At 49.8% G+C, this 21,614-nt stretch overlaps 1 protein-coding gene across 1 annotated transcript; it reads left to right on the top strand.

The window, feature by feature from the left end:
• Window positions 1-15,078: 15,078 nt before the first annotated feature.
• On the top strand, window positions 15,079-20,522 carry LAG3 (lymphocyte activating 3). Its single transcript, XM_049824808.1, has 8 exons — window positions 15,079-15,166; window positions 15,355-15,517; window positions 15,681-15,907; window positions 16,194-16,451; window positions 16,632-16,925; window positions 17,269-17,559; window positions 17,835-17,950; window positions 20,412-20,522. Exons 1-8 carry the CDS (start codon window positions 15,112-15,114, stop codon window positions 20,520-20,522), a joined length of 1,515 nt encoding a protein of 504 aa, XP_049680765.1. The 5' UTR covers window positions 15,079-15,111.
• Window positions 20,523-21,614: the final 1,092 nt, after the last annotated feature.

The following is a 21,614-nucleotide window of genomic DNA, read 5'->3' as shown; positions in this document are numbered from 1 at the left end:
CCTCAGGATTCTGCAAACTTTTTGCTGACCAGTCATCTTTTACTGTTCGGTACCGAAGATAAGTTCTTAGCGGATGATACAATCTCTGCAGAGGCCGACTACAGTTTTCACGCTTCATCCTCACCACTGCAGCAGCACCTGACCATGTGTAGTGAAGAATGTACTTGCCAATGAGATAATGCCATCTCTGCTTTCTGTGTGGATGCAACACCAGTACCTCTGGCTCTATCCAGCCAGTCACCCGGAAGGTGAGGCAGCACCCAATTGTTAAGGCCAGCACTAGCAATGTGAGCAGCCATCCCTCACCTCCTCTGAGCGAAACACTGCAGGACAAAGGGCTGCCAGCCAGGTTCCCCATGTCTCTATGGACCCCTTCACAGCTTCTACTAGTCCTTCTGTCTTACTCAGATTTATTGAACACCTTTGTCATCATCTATGCAGAGTTAGAAGATACAGCTACAGATGCAGAAACAGTTAGAAGAATATCTGCTTTGGTATTTTTTCATCTCGGTGACCTGCAGGACACCATCACTGACTTGAGTTGAGGGCTACAGACAACATAATGGGAAGCCGCACGGTTTCTTCCCTTTCCTTAGACCTGCAAAGATCTATGCTGTATCTGGTGGTATTTTAGCTAACAAGGCGATCACAGCAAGAAGTTGCATGGATTTCCAGAAAAAGTTGAGGATACAGTGTTCTGCACTGCAGTTCATCTCAAGCCTGCCTGTGTGCTTGATTTGCATCCAAACTTGAAGATGCTTTTTATCATTCAGTCTAATTCTTCTTCCACAGTGAGATCAATGGTGTTGTGCTGGTATCATCACGGTAAGAACAAAGCCCATCTTCACCAGTGATTCCTCAGAAGTAATGATACCATTCAGGGGCCCTATTCACCCTGGCTCTGTGCTAATTCTCCACTCATCTAATTCGATTCCTGTGACCATCTGTTAACCTCATCAGCTGGGGGCAGAACTCCCCGAACGCTATCAGTTCTGCTAAGAGCTACACTAGAAGTCAGTGCATGCTGGCATGAAGCTGCAAGAGGCTGTCTGCACAGAAGTGCATACCGGCTGAACCTAACCGTCTTTTCATCAGGGCTTACCACGGGGTCAAGCGTGACTGTAGACCAGACCTTAGGTTGCAATAAGCATGCAACAAAGTCCTCGGTGCTTCCACCTGGGCGAGGTTTTGGTGTCAGGAGGCCCTTCCTAAGCAACATTTCTGGTGCTCATGATCCCTTCCTTGCTTCCGATGGCACCTGCTCCAAGCTTCTAGCAGCTCGGGTCCTGCCAACCGAGCGGCACCGGAGATTTCCTTCTTTCTCATCCTGCTCCGGGGCTGCTTGCTTTGAGAGGCTTGTGGAGGCAGCGCAGTCATGCTCTTGCATGACTAGACTTCCCTCTAGAGCGACAATTTCTGCTTCTGACGGCCCTTTTCTGTGGTTTAGAAAAGCAAACGCAGACACCAGTGCAAAGAGCAGGTAGAGCTGCCTACCAGGTCTTAGCTGGGTCCCTGTCCCAGCTCGGAGTGACCAGGAGGGATCACTGGACGGTTGGGACCTGGACCCACCGGGGCGGCCAGCTTGCCACCCAAAGGCTGTGGCTGTGGTGGGGGGTGCCAAGCCTGCCAGGACAGCACCGGTGGGGTGCGAGCTGCTCCTTCTTGGGTGACGGCGCAGGCACGGCCTCCTGAAGAGAACAGCCGTGGCTGCGGTGGTGAGCTGCAGACGGCGAGCACGAGAGGAGGCAGCTGAACTCCCTGTTGATGGAATAAAACCAGTTGACGCTTCTGGTTAGGCAGAGCAACCTGACCTAGCTTTGGAGTCAGCTCTGCTGCAGCCAAGGGGGTTGGGCTAGAGATCGCCAGAGGTGCCTTCCCATCTACATCTTTCTGTGCTATATGAAGAAACAGAGGCCTGGCATGGAAAGTTTGAACTGAGTCTGAAGGTATTTTGAAGTGCTGAGCCCAGAAACGAATGCTCTTTGCACCTTACAGCTGTCACCTCCTCGTTTCCCCCTTAGGCAAATTATTGCCTCCGCCCAGCCTCTTTGGTCTTTCTCACCAGTTTTGAGCCAATAAATGAAGCAAGACCAGCATAATCAAAACCACTGCACGGGCAGAATCGTGAACCCTCCTTCAGACCTGGAAAAAGTGAGCCCTCCAGCCACTGCTGGTCTGGGAGGAAAACCCTGCTTGCTTCAGGAAAGTCCATAATCACCCTGTCATATTAGCTTAAAAAAAATTAGTGAAGATGAATTACTTCTCTCCCCCACCTCTTCCTCTGGGACCAGGGGCTTCTTTAGGCCCTCCGGTTAGGAGACACATTGCTCAGCCGCTTCCCATACGCCATATGGGAAACTGAAACAACTTGCCTTCCCAGATCCTTAAGAAGCCCGTGTACTTTTCCCTCCCACCTCTCTCCCTTATTTCAAGAGCGGAGTCAGAGACAGACACGCTCGTGGCTGATCCAGTCTGTGTGTTTTCTCAGGGAAGAAGTCTGTGTTTACATGTGTGGGCTCAGACTGGGGACATATCGCAGATGGACAGGACTGGAGCGCTGCCTATCAGTGGATGAGTTTGGGGTTTGTTTCTTGGTGAACTCTTACGGTTTTAGCAAAGCATGGTCAGTCACAGGGGGGAGGAGAGACCCAAGGTGTTTGTCTTCAAGGGTCTCAGCCACACAAGATGGCTCACGGACCAAGCGTGGTGCCATCAGGTACAGCTTCGCTCTTGTGGGAGGCATTTTCTGTCAGACACAGAAGAGGATGCTTTCCCACCTCAGGCTGTTCGGGAAGCCTGAGTCGCAGCTGGAAGTATCTGTGCATAACAGTAGATCCTTAGCTGAGCTTCAGGGAACTGGGATATCAGAGCAGACACCTTGTCAGGTGTACCTGTGCAGGCAGGCTATGGCAGATGACTAGGCGACTTGCCGCAAATCACCCGTTAAAGAGGCTGGAAGAGCACGCGACCCATGTATGTGCTGTGGGTGATATCTAGCTGATGCTACTTGTCATTGGGGGGCTGTAGGACCCACACATTCTACAGATCTCCAGCATTTTTTATAATGACATAGTTCCCATTCTCTACCACCTATCTTAAACACTTTATCTCAACAAGTCCAGCTGAACGTTTCCAATGTCCTAGTGGGGTTCAAGATGCTTTATTCTCAATCGCTTAATCCATGAAGCAGTGTCATTATGTCGGCAGGGTGTTGGGCCACATGTCCTACAACGGAGAATCTTGTCCCTAGATCTGAAATGCTACTGGGGCTTCATGCATCCAAGATGGAAGAGCCTAAAACCAGTAAAGGCTGTAAGATGTAGCAAAAACAGTCAGCTTCCAGAGCTCTGCGATTATGTAGGTCTGCCAATACCTCTCTAGCAGCTCAGGTAGAGCCATGTCTTAGACTTTCCCAGATCTTACAGCAATTCACCCATCATTTTAGGATACATTTATTAGGCTGCAAAATTTGTAATGAAAATTTTCAAAGACCCTTACCTGAAGCATCCTTCAGCAGCTTTTCTGCTGTTGCACATTCAAATAACTTCACAAAAGGGCCTTCGCTGGACAGAACTCCACAAGTGTGAACTCAGGTAGCGCTCTGTTAGGCTCGTCCATAAGCACACCAGAAGTCCCATCTGAAAACTCAGAGCTAGTTGCTGTTTTCCTGTGTGAAGGACAGTTTCTTAAATGGTACTTCAAAATTTTTTCCTATGTCAGATCCAGTTTTGAAAACAGCTGAGGCTGTCGTATATGGCTCCAGCAAACCTCCTGTGCTTCCAGGATAGCAGCAAGGTAGATATGGACCCAGATTAGAGCTTGGAATTTGCCAGTTCTCCACAAGGTAAATTTCACAGAAGGTTCAGTAGAGAAGTTTGGGAAAGCCAACCTTGTAATTCAAATGAGTCATGAGGTTTTGATCATAACTAAAGAAAATACAGACTGCTTCAGGGTCTGTGAATCCCTTTTCATAGCTGTAGAAATAAGCATTCTTGTAAAGCACTGCTAACAGTGTGCCCTGTTGACTGCAGTTTCTCAATGGGAGAACATCCTGTTCCACCTCAGTTTCTCTATGTTTTAAAGGGTTTCCAGATCAAATCCTGACTTAAGGTCTCCCATCTGTGGCAGGATTCCTGTAGGTGGCCCAGTATTCCCCAGTGCTGCTCTTGCTTTTACTTACAAGGGTAAAAAGCTTACAGAGAGCTGATGGGAACCCAGACTGCAGACAAGAAGGAAGACTGCTGTCATGGAATTGGGATATAGTGGTGACACCTGCAGTTTTCTAATTGCCATACAGCAGAACATCTCAGCGCTGTACGTGCTCCCATCGCTGAAGACTCCAGTAAGACCCAGTCCTCCTGCGTTACCTGGGATGCAAAGGCTAAGCCCCAATCTCTTCTTTCAAGACTGCTGCTTGTGCTGAAAAAGAGCACCGCTCTGGGAGAAAAAAGCAGCACAACCAACTGTAGCTCAAATGGATACCTCTCCCAGCTTGGAGGGTGGACCTTGTATCGCTATCCTTGATCCTCTCGAACGGGTTTATTACTGGGAGAGGAATCGCTGGAGTCCTTTCAGCGTAGGTCTACAGCTTTCCTGTCTCCTCAAGGGCCCTCTGGTGGCACTGAACTTGACATGTCTGTAAATACTTGACTGAAAAGATGGTGAGCAGTCTTCTGAGTTTCTCTGTACCCAAAATGCCGGGCACAGAGCATGCCATGAGCTGTCTCTCAGAGTGGAGGAACCAGGAATGCCTCGGATCACACCGCCGGTGTTATGAGAGGCCTAACTCAAACCTGGAGAACTGAGGAGTCCCTGTGTGGTCAATCAGCATCAGATTTGTCTTGCCTGGGTGTCTGCAGGTTGATTTGAACATGCACAGGTGTCTCTCTGGCTTCCAGGAGAAATGGACCTTTGCCTAGAGAGTCCAGGGCAGGTCTAGGGGACCTCCACTAGAAAGGCACGTATACATTCACGTCACTTACAGCCTTCTCAGCTGTAGCTGATTCTGGACCCTTTCCCAGTAGCGTTCCCTCCCTTATTGCATCCCCTAGATAGAGCTTTGGAGTTTGATTTTCCCCCCTTAGGAAGTTATGGCCCTATTTTTCTCATTGTCTACAACTCGAGTTGGTTATCAAGAACCTATATTTGATGCCCAACAGCAGAGCCAGTACCTGAGATCACTGCAACTTTCTGGAGAACCTCTTTTAGAGTTGTCAGTTGCAGAACTGTCTTGGGGAAACAAACTTCTGGGTTTAGCTGGCAGGTCCACACATCCCCAAGTGACCACAGCAACTGCCCCAGGTATCTTAAAATCTGTCAGTGCTGCATTGTCAGCTGGGTTTAGGACACTGCTTAGATAGTCCACTTCTCCCAGAGCCATTTACAGATATCAGCCAGCCATCCAGAGTGTAATTCCACGTGACAGCAATGGCATTTTAAAAGTTTTCTATCCTTTCCACTCCTCAGGACAGTTTCTCATCTGCTCAGTTGTGCTAGGGCAGCTGCCTGTGGGAACTTGCCATGGAAGTCATTTGAAATATTCCCTATCCTAATTACACAGCCAGTTTTTCTTCTCCTCTTCCTTTTAAACCTAAATGGTTACATTGGTCTGGCCTACAGCCCCACGAAGGGCCATATTATCACAATCTCTGCATGGGGGGTGAGTATGTAGCCAGGGACAGTCATTCCCGGTGGCATTGAGACAGGAAGGCAAACTTGGATCAGTTTCCTCATGAGAGCAGCTGCAAGGTGGAATCCCACCCTCAAGCACCTGGGAAGGTTTCCAGATCATTTTCCGACCCTTCAGTGAGCACGCCTCTTCACTTTGAGAGTTTTCTGGTTTTTATATCCACCCCAAACATTTGTTTTTCACAGACCAGGGCAGGAAATGCTGTTAGTCTTGGGTTTGGGGTTTTTTTTCTTCTTTTGAGCAACTACTCCTGACCCAGTATTTTGACTGTAGCCTCCTTTTCCATTCTTAAGGCTTCTGAACTTTACCTTGCCTCATGACTGGACCATTTTGTCCGTATTTCTTTCTCTGCACAAGCTTACAGTTCAGACAGGGGGCCCACAGAACCCTTGAGGTTACCAGTCTTTCAGAGTGACTTTTATTTTGACTTAATAAGCAACACAGAGAAGAAAACAATAGAAATAAGAAAAAAAAAAACCACAAAAAAAGAGAAACCCCTATCTCTCCTTCACGTCTGGAACAAGTGAGCCCTCTGACCACTTGTAGCTAGGGAAAAAACAGCAGGTCCCTGCTAAACTCAGGGGAAAGTCCCCACACCCACATGCCACCACCACCTCAGTTTGAGTCCAGGAGCCTTTTCCTTCCTTTTCCCTGTAGCTTATGTGCCTCAGCTCAGCGGACATGCTCCTCTGCAGTTTTCCAGCCCTGCGCTGGAGTTTTCTTGCAGAGCAAGCCCAGCTGGCTTTTTTCCTGAGTCTTAAAAAGGGCCCACATGCACTCTTAGGGAAGCCCTCCAGTCAGGGCTGCGAGTGAGGGAAAAGCCTGGGGAAATATGAATAGAGAGTGTTTTATTCTCATGATGGTGATCAGCTGGCTTGGCTGCCTTGTTCCTGCAGAGAGCCCCAGATCCTAGGGCTGAGCAAGAGGATGCCATGGACCATTTTTCACGTCAACAGTGTGCAGGTGGTGAAGAGGCCACCACAAGAGTCCTTCCCATGTCAGAGCCTTGCTCTGAAAAACATGTGCTTCATTTCCAGCCAGATTTTGGGTTTAATTTTGAGCCACTAGTCATCCTTATGCTCCTCTGTTGGAGTAGAGAACCTGCCTCTATTTCACATTTCTCCTCATGGGGAAGAAAATGTCAAAGATAGATGGCGAATAGATCAGAGAGAGATTGTGAGCTTAAAAACGGTCATACCGATGGTCTCTCTAGCCTAGTGCTCTGCTATGGCCGATACAGGATCCCTAAGGAAAGGCACCGAGAGCCAAGGCATCATATAGAAGCTTCCTGTAAAAAGAGTCACGGACATCCTGAGCTGGCAGTCATACCCAGGCCGTCAGATTCAAAAGCCAGTGAGGAACTGATCCTCCACAAATTACCTAATCCCTGTTTGAACTCATTTATGCTCCTGGTCTCCACAACATGCTCTAACAATAATTCTACCGTCTTTGTGACACGTAAAACGAATTTCCTTTTGTTTGCAGTAAAATTGCTTCCTGAGCTCACCACTGTTTCCTTCGGATTAGGTAAAATAGATCAAACACCTCAAGTTCTGTACATTCAAAAGCAAAATCTCCAGGCACCAAGTCAGGGGTTTTCGTACCACTCTTCTAAACCCTTCTCCATTTTTCCACATCCTTTTTTGAATCATGGACATGTTCCAGTAACTTGTGCTGTAAACAGAGGTAACACAATCTGTTCACTCTTTGAGATCCCATTTTATACAGCATGCGATCATGTATCTGCCTCCCTGGGGTCTTGTCTTCCCAGGATACTGTATTCTGTTCTGGAAGTGTGATCCACATACTTTGTTCCTCAACGCATAACCTTATGTTTTAATTCTAAGTGTGATTTTACCAGGGGTCTTAGGAGGCAGTTGCCTCCCATTAACCTCGCCAAATACGAAGTGTGCACCATGCCAGGAGAGACAGTCACACCTGCAGAGTTGTGAAGCCCTCCTAACCACATTCTGGCAGCATAAGACAGCCATGGACATCAGAAAGCAGTTGGATGTTGAAGAAATCATGTGGCAGCCTAGCACTGGAAGCTCACAGAGTCTGAATTTCTAGGGTGCTTTAATCTCATCAACAAAGGGGCTGAAGTATTTACACAGGACACAAAAGCATTAGCTGCTTTATCTTCTACTCTCATGCACACCATACAGCTAGAGAGGGTCCTTTGGTCTGTTGTGGCTTGCTGAGAAAAACCTGGCAGAGAAGCCTGTTACCGTGGAGAGAACGCCGCTCAGCGTGGCCTGTTCACCTCCTGGAGAACGGGACCTGACACCTGCAAACAAAAACTTCTTAGAACCAGGAAAAATTATAAACAGCACCAAACCAAAAAAATTGAGCTTAAACCAATGTTTTCCCCACGTGGCCTTAATTGCACATCAGTGAGAGACTCCTGGCAAAACTTCCTAATATTTAGTTTGTTGGATCTCCATCTTGGGAACCCAGATCTCTCTGCCAGCCCTCATCGTGACACAGGAGGTCCCACCCCTTCTTGGGAACTTTAAAGCCCCTTTACACAGAAGAGAAACGTTCCATCTCTTTTGTCCCAGCCTCCTTTGAGGGTAAATAAGAGTCAGTCCTTACACCGACAAAGCCTGTTGTATGTGCCATAATAATAGCCAGTCATCTTCCAGTGTGGTGAGAACGGGGGTACCTCCAGAGCCAGCAGGGTCTCTTTGCAGTGCTGAAGGCTAGTCAAATGCCAGACTTCATTATCAAGAACATGGCAAGCAGCGATTAATCCCGTCTTCATGGCACATGAAAAGCCACAACTGCAATACTGTGGGACGTTGACACACTGGAGCAAGGCCAGCAAAAGGTCCCAAGATGTCTGTGGGGTGGAGGACATGACGCATGACAAGGAGCGTTTGTTCAGCCTGAAGAACTAACTGCTGCCTGCTGTTACCCAAAGGGGCTTAGAGAGAAGATAGAGCCAGACTCCTCTCACAGGGGCGCAGAGAAAGGACACGAGACAAGCAGCATGGGTTGCAACAAATGAACTTCCTATGGGACATAAGGAAAGGCCTCTCCTGTGAGGTGCTTCAGCAGTGGAACAGGTTTTCAGAGAGGCTGGAGAATCTCCACAATTGGAGGTGTTCAGGATTTACCTGGGCCAGACCCAGCGCAACCCGGCGTACTTTGAGAGTCTGCTGGGAGCAGAGGGATGGAGTGGAGACCCCAGAGGTCCCTTTCCGCATAAGTCTTCCTGTGGTGCTGTGACCAACAAGTGGGTTCATTTGGTTTTGCATTTTTTTTCTTAGTGGGACAGTAGAAGCTATCTTACAAAACGATGCAGGCTGCTACCTGCCATGAGGTGCCAAATGAAGAGGAAATTGAAAAAACAGCTCAGCTGCCACCACACTCTAAATTGCAGCGTGTCACACAATCCAGCATAAATGAATAGTGTTGCAGAAAGGGGCAATCCCATCTTCCCTTTCATCTCTCCTGCTGCCTCTCTTTTGTCAACACTGATGAGCATCAGAGAATTGATCCAGCTGAAAACTAAACTGTAAAGAAATAAATCCATTTTGATTTACAATGAGCCCTTTCAGTTTAAAAATGCACCATCTCCCTCCCTAGCAATTTTTGTTCAAAGCAAAGTGGTTGGGGATCACCAAATCAGAGACTTCATTCTCTTCAGAAGTATTCTGGAGCACTGCTCTCCCCTTCCTTGCTGTGCCATCATCCACATGAACCTTCCCAGGGATTGTATTCTTCTGCAAATGATTTCTCATAGCATCAAATGCTCCTTTAGTTACCCTCTACTTTTTTATATCTAGCTTTCCCACTAAGAAAGAAATAACATATTCTTTAGTAATAAGTATTTGCCTGTAGGTTCTAGAGCTCCAGTGTACTGTAAGATACGGGCTCATGTTCTCCTGCCATGATGCACCATAAAAACACAGCACATGGACCAGACCTACTTTTTCACAGTTCCCAAGGACACATGCAAGTAAGCCTGGAGCCAGACCCCTCTGTGCCCTGGGCAATGCTCATCCCCCAGCATCTGAAACATGTCCGAGGTGCCTCTTCTGTGTCAGAGAGACCCACGCTGCTGCCAAGAGTAAGACACAGAAAGGATTCGAGCCCCCTGGGCACAAGGCACATCCTTCTGTGGCAGTTTTTCTTTGAGGGGATACTTGCTGTATTGTCTGTCAGTTGAGAGAAACAGCAGCAATGGGGATCTGAGCCTGGCATATGTGGATCAGCCTATCTCCCTCTTGGCACCCAGGAGGCCATTGATATTCCCCTGGATCAGCTGCTGGAAGGTCTTACACCAGTGGACAGAACCCACATCTGTTCTGGAGTTCCCCCAGGCCAAAACACCCCTCAGGAAAAATCAGTCATACAGTCTGCCTGCAAAACTGTCAGGAGAATGGCAAACTGAAGCAGCCACACCTAGGAAGGGGCTTGTGTGTAATCTGATAAGGAAATCTGGGTGCCCTGGTTTCACTACATGTCCGGCATCATCCTCCCAGACTATCCTGACACCAGACTTGGTGCTGACAGCTTTCAGAGGTCTTGTTTGCTGGCCGTTTCTGCCAGTGCTCGCCTGCTTTCTGGACTACCCCTGATGCCCAGTGCTAGTCTGTCATCCAGCTCTGCTGTCAGCACTGGAGCTTCCAGCCCTCCGGGGCCCAAGGACCCTGCAGATGGTCGGACTCTTTCTCTCCAGCTACCCCTGGGAGAACCAGGTTTTGGGAATCCCACTCTCAGACCAAGGTTCAGCTCCTATCAGAGTGCCCCTCAGCTCCTTTCAGCCCATACCTGAGTCAAGGGAATCTTTTAGGACCATTCTGCTACCGCCCCAGTCACTCAGCGACACGTGGCACATTGGGTCAAAGCCCGATTCCTTCACCTCAGTGTCAGGTCACTGTAACCGAGAGCTTTCTCCTCACAGCTGGCATGCTTCTCCCATCCCTTGCATGTGTTGGGCTCCTGGGTACCTCTTCACTCTTGAGAAAGCTTACTGCAGCCCTGGGACCTTTGGGAGGCTATCACATATTTTTCCAGTGGATTAAAAGCATGGCATGAATGCTGCACTGGGAAGTGAGTCAAAATGTAACCTAGCTTGCTGCATGTATTTTTGTAGTTGATCCACCTCACCCTCTGTGTTGCAAAACACAGAGGCTGTGGCATCAAAGACATCCTGTGGCATCAAACACATCACTTAACTAGATATTGGCCAAGGTACCGATAGCCATCACCATCTCCACAGGTAGTTGTGAATGTCCAAAGAGGATCCTCCAGCATCCCATCTCTCCCCCAGGAAGGATCTGGAGGCCTTTTGAAAGAGAACAGTTCCACACTTCTCTACAGCTGATGCTGGCCAGATACAAGATGCTAGCTGCCAAATATGTCTATGAATGCTGCAGATTCTCTTCAGTGATTAAATCACTCGGGTTTTTTAGCAGAAATGCAGCCTGCAGGTTTGGTCAGCACCCCCAATGTTGTTCCTGACTTTCTAATTCAGGTTTCTCTGGGATATTCAGCTATCTGCTGAGGATTGTCATACAAAGGTGACTCACCTTTTAGCACTGTAAAGAAAGAAGCTGCATATTTGTCCAGACTCCATAAAGCTATGCTTTCCTAAAGGTGTTCCCATGGGATTCTGGGAAGCAGGCCACTGCTAGACTCTCCTCAGCTCCACATCAGAGACCTGTGGTGACTCAGGCACTGCCCATTCAACAAATCCTCTAAAAAGGACCTTTTCAAAAGAGCCTGCCGATAAAGGTCAGGCAGCCAGCCACTTTTCCTCCTCCTAGAACTTCTGCAGAGGCACATTTTGGTTTTGCCCAGATCTACTGGGAGTTGTGAACTTTCTCTTTTCTAATCCTCTTCTCCTCACCCCTTTTGGGGATCTGTCACCTCAGATAAATGGGTCCCTTCTCCAAGACCACTTTGACGCTTGGCGTACCCTGGCCATGGGAAGATAACATGCTGCTTCTAGGCATTGCAGAGGGACAGAAGTCTGGAGCAACCGCCTCCTCCTGTGAGAAAGGAAGCGCATTTGGTACCCACCCTGGACTTAGAGAAGTTGAGCAATTTCATTTGCAGAATGGATCCCAGGCTGGCACCTTGGTAGAAACCATCATGGCCCTTTGTGGAGGAGAAGTGGCTTGCATCCCTCTGCCTCCGGGGTGCCTACTTCGACACGCTTCCACATTGTACATCTGACACAAAGCCTGTCAAGCCGTGGGCACCAGCTCTTTCCAGTTCAGGGTTCTGCTGCGTGGTCCGTCCGCACCCACTCCAGGACCACTGCATCTGTCCTGAGCACCCAGAGAAGGGCAGCTCCACTACTTCGCTTCTGGAGCTGAGCTTAGATCTCTTTTAGCTCCCTGAGCTTCCCAGTCAGTGCCAGAAGTCTCACAGTTAATCCCAGTCTCACCGCTAGAAAGCCCATTGTCTATCCAGGCGCCTGTTGAGTACCAACCTGCCCAGCTGCTTTTGCTCACCCTACATCCCCTGCCAGACCTTCCCTTCTGTCTCCCCAGGCACGGCTGCTTTCTGTTTACAGTCCCTCACCACAAAGTTATTAGTTATCTCTTATTAGTAAGCAACTTCTTTTTGCTTGTTATGTTTGCTTTAGCTCTGGGCAAACAGCAATCAGGACGTTTTACATGAGGTCTTTCTGGTGAGCGCTCTGTCCCGGGAACACCCAAACCAGCTGATCTCAAGTTGCATGGCTGATAACCCAGTCTTCAAGTCACAGCGCAATTTCTTCAGTCAGTTAAAAGTCTGCAAATTAATTATAGAGCACCTCAGAAAGTCAGCATAAAGCAGAAGATTGTGACTAGCTTCAGACTTGATGCTGCAAGGACCAAAACATGAAAGTGGAATCACTCAGAGAAAAACATTGTATCACAGAAATCTGGAAACGCAATGGAAAATTCCTTCAGCAAGACTAACTCAATGATACTGCAAAATAGTGTTTTCTATTCCTATTTTTCGTGGTAAGTGTAGTTTGCACCCGTAAGACGTGCCAAAAGAGACAAGAAGAGCAATGTATTAAGGTTGTGAGCAAGGTGACTGCTGCGGGTAAGTCTGGAACCTGGCTGAAGCTAGCTAATGCCTAACACGGACAAAGGCGTATTTAGTGAGCTGGGCTTCTGTATCCCAGTCCTGGGCTACTCTTGTTGTAGCCTGCCCCTCCTTCCCCATGGCTCTGCCAGAGTCCACACGTCCCCGTCAGCCCCTACGCCCAAGGGACCCACGCAGGCTGTTCTGAGAAGATGCCCCTATGCTGATCTTGCTCCCGTGATTGTTATTTCTGCGGCGGGGTCCTGTTCTGGGAGATGACGAAAATGCCATTCAAGGGAGTCAGCATTTAAAATGGGTCGTTAGAGAGAAACGTCACAGGTGTCTTTGCTAAAGATAGCCTGGTGCTGAGTAAAACAGTGCCTCCAGAACCTTCATTTCACAACATGCTCACTCAGCATAATAACCCCTCGGCCCCAAATGCCCCCTCCCAGTGCTAGACAGCTCCTGTCACTTTCCTGGGCTCTCCGTCAGTCCCTCGTGACCGCCTCTCGGAAAGCGGCAGCAGGATGGGAATCTATCTCTCTCCTTTGCCAGTTCTGACAAGAAAGAAGCGTTTTCTAGAACAGGGGTTCAGTTAAGGGTGGTTTTGGGGACTAGAGGGGAATAGGGCCAGGGCGCCAAGGTTAAGAGTGCAGAGCGGGTCGGGATGGAGGGGGAGAGCAGCGAGCTCAGTGTGTCCCCCGGGCGAAGCCAGAGGAGGGGGAGCAGATGACACCAGGCTGCGGAGCCGTACGTGTCTCCACACCATGGTTCCATCTCTCTTCTCTGTCTCTCATCTTCACCCACACACTCACACCATTCTCGCACTGCTGATTCAGGGGAAAGAGAGGTTGATGCTTTCTGCTTGGACTGGGCACCACAAACTGTTTTTCTTGAACAGGAGGAAAAAACACGTCCTGCCAACTGTCACAAGTTCTCACCCATCTTCGCTCCTCTCTTCCTCTCTCATGAGATCCCATGGGCTGGGTAACACAGAAGGCACAAAGGACCACTACAATGTCCCCACTGCCCTGGGGACATTGAGGCACACAAATTCGCACCAGGTTCCTGTACACCGATCCCACTCCCCAGGAGGCTGAAGAGCCTCCTGATAAAAGAGAGGAGAGCAGTCACCACAACAGGGAGCTGTTGAAGTGAGGCGTACCACTTGCTCTCTTTTATCCTCCACCTTCACCACCCAGCTGATCCTTCCACAGTGAAGAAGTGGCTGCTCTGAGTCACCTCCCTTCCCTTACCCCCAGGAAAAGCCCCAGCCCTCGGGGATGAGCCGCCGAGGGGCTTGGGTGTCTGACACCCATCATGAAGGGCTGATTAAGTCCAAAAGAGTCAGAGCCAGTGAGTTGCTGGAAAGTGTGAGCCACAACAGTGGGGGTGCTCTGAGGCAAAAGGGGCCTGAGGATGAGGCACACGGATGGAAATGTATTGTCCTATGCAAAGCTCAGCAGCTACACGGGAGCTAGGACAAGCCCCCTCAGCATACAAGCTCGGGTGGGTTTTCCCCAGCGCTGCCGGAGGGTGAGGGTCCCTTCCTCACACCCCTCATAGTGCCACAGCATGCAGCCCCTCTTCTCGGTGCTGGTCGCTTCTCCTGGATGGTCCTCTCTGTCTCCTTGGACCACCTCAGCTTTGTGCCATATTGCCCCTGGGCTCTAGATTGATGGGTCACACGTGCCCTGGTTGGAGCTCACCACAGACCCTTTCCTCATGCTGCCTGTGAACTGGCCAATGAGAAAAAAGCCAAGAAATCAGCGTATTTTAAGGATTAAAGAAGGAAGAAAAAAAAAAAGAAACAACAACAACAAAAGAGCAGCAAAAAGAAGACCAACGTGTTCTCAAAAGCCCTGAAACAAGTAGACAGAAACTATAAGAGGCGGAAAGATCAAACCAAAAAAGGTAAGAGATGAAAGAAAAACATGAAGGGCACTTGCTGGGAAGTGTCTTCTACACTTTTTCCACTGTCTATGTAGAAGCGAAACTTGTAAGAAAAACAACAGCGACTCAAAGAATTTCCACTAAAAGATGCTTAGAACAGTGTCTGTGGTCCCTCCCTCCTCTCTCTCACTGGCTCCAGCTCTGACTTCACGTGCCTCAGAATTATACTGGTTTCTTGGTCGTGACGCATCTTCTTACTGATATAAGGAAATTAGCTCCCCACCTGCAATATAAAAGCATCTAGGGAAATAATTTGATCAGAGAGAGAAACAGCATGATAGCAAGCACATCCAGCTGACCCCCCTTGGTTCCTCCATGCACTCTAGCATCTTCTTTGCCCATGCTCATTTTTGCTGATCTCTTAAAGCTTCGGACCTGATCAAGTACAGATCCAAGTGGGAAGACGCTGCCCCTCGCCTCTCCTGGATGCCACCATGAAGCTGAAGTCCCTGGTGCTGTTCCTCACCTTCACTCTGCTGGCTTTCAATGGTACGAGGGGCTGAACGTATCAGGGAGGGCAGTGTAGCTCGGAAAGTTGAGTCTGGGTGTTACTTGGTCCCTGACAGGTCTGGGAAGGAGAATTTGTGCCCTTCTAACCCCACCGAAGATGGCCAGATATTGCCCTCTGCTCCATGAATCCCACCCTTTGCTTTGCTCAACCCTCCATCTCATTACAGCTGGCCACATCCTACCAGGAGTAGCAGAGGGGGAAAGCAGGGAGCAGAAAGTGTGGGCCAGAGCGGGGAGTTCAGCCGTGCTGCCTTGCCACCTGAGCCCCAAAAAGATGTGGAAGCAGCTGCCTGACAAGACATCTGTGCTGTGGAAGCGGCATGGGGGAAGGTACGCCAGGGCCAAGACAGATCCGTGTCCTCATGGGGGGACTGGGGAGGATGGGAGACACTTTGAGCCCCCTTTATCCTTCCCCACATTCCCCCCATCCTGCCCCTCTGCCTCGATCTCACCTTTGCCTCTGGCACGAGCCGCTCACTTGTCCCACTCCCAGCGCCCGCCAGGAGCCACACGTGGTGCTGGAGGTGGGGTACTCAGGCCTTCGGAAGACGGCACTGCCCATGAAGCCCCGGGTTTCAGTCCAGGATTCCGCCTTACGCAATGGCAATTTCTCCCTGCGAATCAACCCGGTCCGGAGCGAGGACGCCGGGCTGTATGAGGCACAGGTGACATACGACACGGAGGTCAGGAGCTGCCAGGTGGAGCTGGGCGTAATTACAGGTAGGAGAAGATGGAAACCATGGAGAACGTTGATTGTAGGACTGGGGAGGTTGTAAAGGTGGGACGAGGTGGGCATGCCGTGTTTGCCAGGGCAGGTTAGAGTACAGGCAGCAGCCTCCTGAAAGTGCACAGCTTCCCACTGTCTGCTCTCAGATCTGGAGAGAGGACTGCCTGAGGTACAAAGCTAGGACAGGAGAGGCACAAAGGGATGGTTTGGTAGTCCCCCTGTGATCTTAACTCTCCCCGCTCCACCTCCCCACCCCCCGCCGCTTCCTTTTTCTTGCAGTAACCCTCAGGCCACCCAGCCCCGTGGTAGAAAATGAACCGCTCTTGTTGAGCTGCAACTCTAGCCACCGGGCCAACCTTGTGGAGACATGCTGGTTCCACAACGGGCGCCTGGTCCCCACCTCCGGGACCTTCTGCTCCTCACATGGGGCTCTCTCCATCCTCCGGCCAGCCATGAGTGATGCGGGCTCCTGGCGCTGCCAGCTCAGATACTCCGATAACGAGATCATTTCTGCCACGTACAACCTGCAAATTCTAGGTGAGCTCAGCTTCTGCGTTGCTACACCAGCATCCCCAAGTTGCTCCCTTTGATGTGACTGACCAACCCCAGTGGCTCCAGCTTCCCAGCTCCCACCCTGTCCTCACTTCCCAGGCCAGTCACCTTCCTGCGGAGCTCTTCCCAGCCACCACCCCACATTGTCCTCTCTCTCTGGCTCAGGTTTTGATGGCCCACCCAACCCTGTGGTCTATGCTGCAGCTGGCTCTGCAGCTGATCTGCCGTGTACCCTGAGCTACCTTCCCAGTGCCTTTGGGATCGACCTGGTGACAGCCCACTGGAGCCGCCTTGCAGGAGGACTCTTGCAAGACTGGGGCATCTCCCAGAATTCGAGCAGCAGAAGCTTCCCCCTTCATCTTCCTGAGGTGGGGCCGGGTGATGCAGGGCAGTACCACTGTGCTGTCTCTGTTGGCAGCAAGAAAATCATCAGGGACGTGACCTTGGCAGTGGTTACAGGTGAGACGAGAGACAGGGAGGTGCATCACTTCTCTGGGGTTCCCCACTGCTTGCAGATAAACCTCCCTGCATGTCAGTCTGGTAAGCATGGGTTGCTCCTGCTCATAGGTTCCCACCCCAGGGTGGGAAACAAGGTCTCTATTCAGGGCATTACATTGCACTGGACTCTGCTGAAAGCAGGAGTTTTCCTGGGTAACTTGATTATTCTTCTTAAGACTGAGGAAGACAAAATAAACTAGAGGAAGTAGTAAAGGAGGGGTGTAACAGAAGAAGGAGGGATGAGGAAGAGATGTGGACCTGCCTGTAGTCTTTCCTGAAAGTACTTTTTTTTCCTTTGCTGCAGTTACTCCAAGCATCCAAGGACCGGTTTCTGAGGGGTCTCGCTTGCTGCTCATCTGCAGCCTCACACACCCCCGGGGACATGAACGTTTCCAGTGGAAGCACCTCGACTTAGCCCCCACTAACAGCAAGCTGGCTGTGGCCACCTCCCATAACCTGGAGAGCCACAGAGCCCAGATGGGCCCTACCTTGGAAATACCCCAAGTGTCACAAAAGGATACGGGCACATGGGAATGCAGTGTATATGGGTCAGAAGGCAAACTGGGAGCAGTGGAGTACGAGCTGCAGATCACAGGTACTGTCCCCCATGGATCTGTAACCGATCCCTTCGTCTCTCCCTATCCACTTCCCTGGTGCCCCTTCCTCTCCCAGCCTCACCCTGTCCCTCTCCCCTTTGACCGCTTGGATCCCATCTTGTTGTCATCCTGTCGTAGCTCTCACCAGTTCCTCCTGTTACTCCTTCCAGTTCCCTGCACCCTTTTCCAGTCTGCCCGTCTTTGTGCAGTCCCAGCCTTGCCCCAGTGCAAAATCAACCTTCCCCTCCTTCCTAACTGTGGTTCCTCCTCACAGGTGCCCAGGTATCCAGCCCTCCCACCATCTTCAGTGGGCAGGTTACTTTTGGGCTCACACTCACCCTCTTCCTCCTGCTTACGGCCTGTGTTCTGGCTCTGGCCCTACAAAAAAGGGTAAGTGTCCATCACCCCATTTCTGTTAGTTTTCCTGTACATCAGCCCTTATTTGACCTTCCCCTGGGTACCCTAGAGACAGCAGTGAAACGTCTCAGGGACACAGAAGCCAGAAGAAGAATGGGGCTTGGGCAGCCTGCTGAGGGTCTCATGGACATGTAGTGAAAGCTGTATCCTGGGCAGCGGCAGGTCTGGCTAACCATGGCACTCATCTGGCAGCAGGTCAGACACTTCAGAGGAGGGGTAAAACCTCACAGGAGACAGTCACAGCCCAGTCTTGAAAAGCTTCTTGTTTATTCTCCCAGAGATCAAGCCATGCTGTAATAGACGAGGGTTAATTTCCAGGCTTTTGTAGGTGCCCTATCTCTTATTCCTTATCAGGATGGTTTGATGTAACAGAGTCTCCTGTTTCATACAAATGCCTGCTGGTCCCCAGACGCTGATCTCGATGCAGGTCTGTTGTTGCTGGCTCAGCCCTTGCACCTCAGCTGTCTGCTTCCAGCAACTTACTGCCTGTCATTTGCTCAGCTTGTTCCAGTATCTCATCTTCTGAAAATTCTGCCTTGCCTTTATGATCCCAAAGACCAGGCCAGGACTGATCCCTCCCCAGCACGCCACTGGAGAAAAACGTGCAAACAAGTCAGACCGTTTCTCTGCAGTTTTCATACTGTTTCTCTGCAAATCCATTACATGGCAAATTCTTCCTTCAGGGTTTCCCTTTGCTGACAAGGGACACCTTTTGTGAGTAGTTGTGATGTAGTTGCCTTCTACTTAGCTTCTCGGAAAGGGCCCACAATGAAAATCCCCTTTCAGTGAAGAAGGGGCCAGTGGCTCCGAGAGATCTCAGGTTGGAAGAGCTTGCCCTGGCAAAATAGCTGAGTGCCTTGAACCTGCCTTGAGCTGAAGATGAGGGATGTGACAGCATTGATGCAAATTCTTAGCAAATCCCAGTGGCTGGAGGCTGAAGACAGGCAGCATCAGAACAGAAGCAAGATGGGCATTTTTAAAAAAAGCACTGTGGGTAGCGCTGGAGCGACTCGTGACTGGTTTTTCATCATCAGTCCGTAATCAGCACTGATGGTAATGGATAATCTGAGGCAGAAATCTACAGTTTCTGGGTGACTTTCTTGACTGTGCAAGTCCAGGACAAGATGATCAGAACCACCCTTTCCAGCCCAAAACTTTGGACAGGAACCCCTTGACAGTGTAACTGTAAAGCCTCAGCTAGCGGGAAATAGGATATGTGGGTGTCCAGCTGTTAGCTTAAACAGCTCTAATCCAGCCAGAATATTTACCACCTCAAAGCATTTGTATATGCCCTCATGGCCTTGCTTTGCCGAGTAAGGAAAGCTCCTCTGTTGCAGCACAGGTCCTCCATCTGTGGATGGTCCTCATGCCCTTCTCTGCAGAGTCTCCCCGGTGGGCTGAGCCTTTGTGAGAGTGCAGATGAGGTGCCTTGAGCAGAGATATTAGCTCTTCTCTTGTTCTCTCCCTCTCTCTGCTGGCATTCTCTGAGATTACATTTGCTCTTCTTGCATCTGTTGAACACTGACTGCTCACTGGTATCCCTTGATGGGCTATTGCCCATACATTAGGAATTCCTGTTCCGATCCCCTGAGTCTACCAACATGCGGTTGGTTGGTAGTTGTATTTCATTCACCCTGTCATTCAGTTTAACTGCTCCATTCTCCTAAAATATCTGGGTCTTGGGTGACATTTTCATCCTCTTTCTTCCAAATGAGGCTCCTCAACTTTACCAGCTACATAACTTGTTAGCACTTTCACAGTCTCTGTGTGGACCAAGCATTAATGACTGTGGGACCAACTGATCTTTGAAAACGTGTGCTTACCATTTCTCTACAGCCTGACAGGAACCTGCCAGCAAAATCCCAGTCCCTTCCTCTTAGCTGAGATCACACCTACCATGCCATTCTTTTACTAATCTCATCTTTTCTTGCTGTATTGATTGTCTGTGTGTCACCATATACTTTACCATTATCAGGAGTCCTGAGATCTACCTCTTTTCCATTGCCTAGAAAGTCATGTGTTAAAGCAAGATGTGAAAGTGGTTCTGTCTTTAATCTGTTCTTATCTCGTTTTGGGTGAACCTTCATGCCTTTAATTAGTCTCTCTGAAAAGGTGTTGTAAAATCTGGCATACCATTGAACCTGACAGTGGTCTGACCATTGCCCAGATCATTCTTTGCTCTCTCTTAAGCATGTCCTGTCTTTGTTATTCCTTATGCCCATGACACCACAGAGGATAGTGTTGAGCCAGCCTTCCTCAGAAGATACTGCATGTCTTGGAGAGTGGGACTGGGGCTCTTCCCTGGCTCTAGGAGGGAATGGGAGCCTCGTGGTTGCAAGCAGTAGGACCATGTCTTCCATGGCAGGGAGAAGCCCAGACTTGTGCCATTCAGTCTCCCTCCCATGCCTGATATTGCCCCTTTCTTCTCTTTCAGGCACGGTCTCCTGCCTTCCCAGCGCTGGAAGGGATGGTTGCAGTCACTGTGCCGAGGAAGAAGGAGATGGAGGAAAACCAGAAAGAAAAGATCCAGCAAACTGAGTGCTGATGGGAGCAGGAACACCGGGCCCAGTCTGCATGGGAGGATGAAACTCTGTGTGCCATGCTGCAGAGAGATGGGCACCATGCAGACCTCTCAGGAGGGTCTAGGGATGGCATGAACATAGCAGGAGGCCGTGGGAACTCTGTACTTGAAAAGGGACTGGAAGCTGTGTACCAGGGCAAGACAGGACTCACCACTGCAGTAAGGCGGCAGGCAGCGCAGACGCTTTGGAGCTGTTGGGAGTATTTGAGCCAGTAGCTATTCCCTGCTTCAGTGCCACTTCTGTCTCCCACCCTTTGCCCCTCCTTCACAGCCTCTCTCACAACCTTTCACTGGTGGGACACTTAGATGCAGGAAATGGCTGGAACCCAGTTCCCCTGCAGCCTGATGGCATTTTCTCCTCCCTGCCCGCTTTCTTCTCCCTCTCCCCGCTCTGCCCTTCTCTTAAGTTCATCCAGTGGCAGAGGGTACCCCACAGAGGACTGTACATGTTGCACATTTTGAGCATTTTATTATATTAGAAACTCATTTTAGAACCTAAAATAAATCCGTCTGACAAAAAACCTGCTGGCTCCTGCGTGTGCTTGTAGAGGATTGTGCCTATTGATGGTGCCGGGTGTACCTCTGCCTGTGTGAAGCAACTTCTAAGGACTTTGCTGCCTTCTCTTTCAGTTCTGTTTTACTGAAGTTGCCAGTTAATTGCTGACATTTTCACAGTGGGGAAGGGGAAATTAAATGCCACTAGAGAAGAAAGAATCACAGATTCAGTCTCTCCTTTTTGCTGTGCTTCAGAGCCTTTTTTTTTCCTCCTGTCTGGCTGTCCCTGTTCATTCCTTCATTTATTCCTTTAGTCCTCACATTTTCCTGATAGATCTTCAACTGATGTTAGGGCTCTCTGTCACTTTCCTCCTGCTAAAGATGTACTTAGTAATGTAAGCGTGAGTCCGCCACGTCCCATCTCTCAAGACTTTCAAAGTGTTTAGGTTTCATGTAGTCAGAGAATGCTCTTCACCTCCTCTCCAAAGAGCCATGGAGGACTGCGGTATTGCTTTTGAACAGTCATTGCATGCCACCCCAGAAGAAAGCCTCACTAGTAAA

The sequence above is a fragment of the Accipiter gentilis genome, chromosome 21 (genome assembly GCF_929443795.1).
Source record: "Accipiter gentilis chromosome 21, bAccGen1.1, whole genome shotgun sequence".
Lineage (NCBI taxonomy): Eukaryota > Metazoa > Chordata > Aves > Accipitriformes > Accipitridae > Astur > Astur gentilis.
This window is presented reverse-complemented; position numbering and strand designations above follow the sequence as displayed.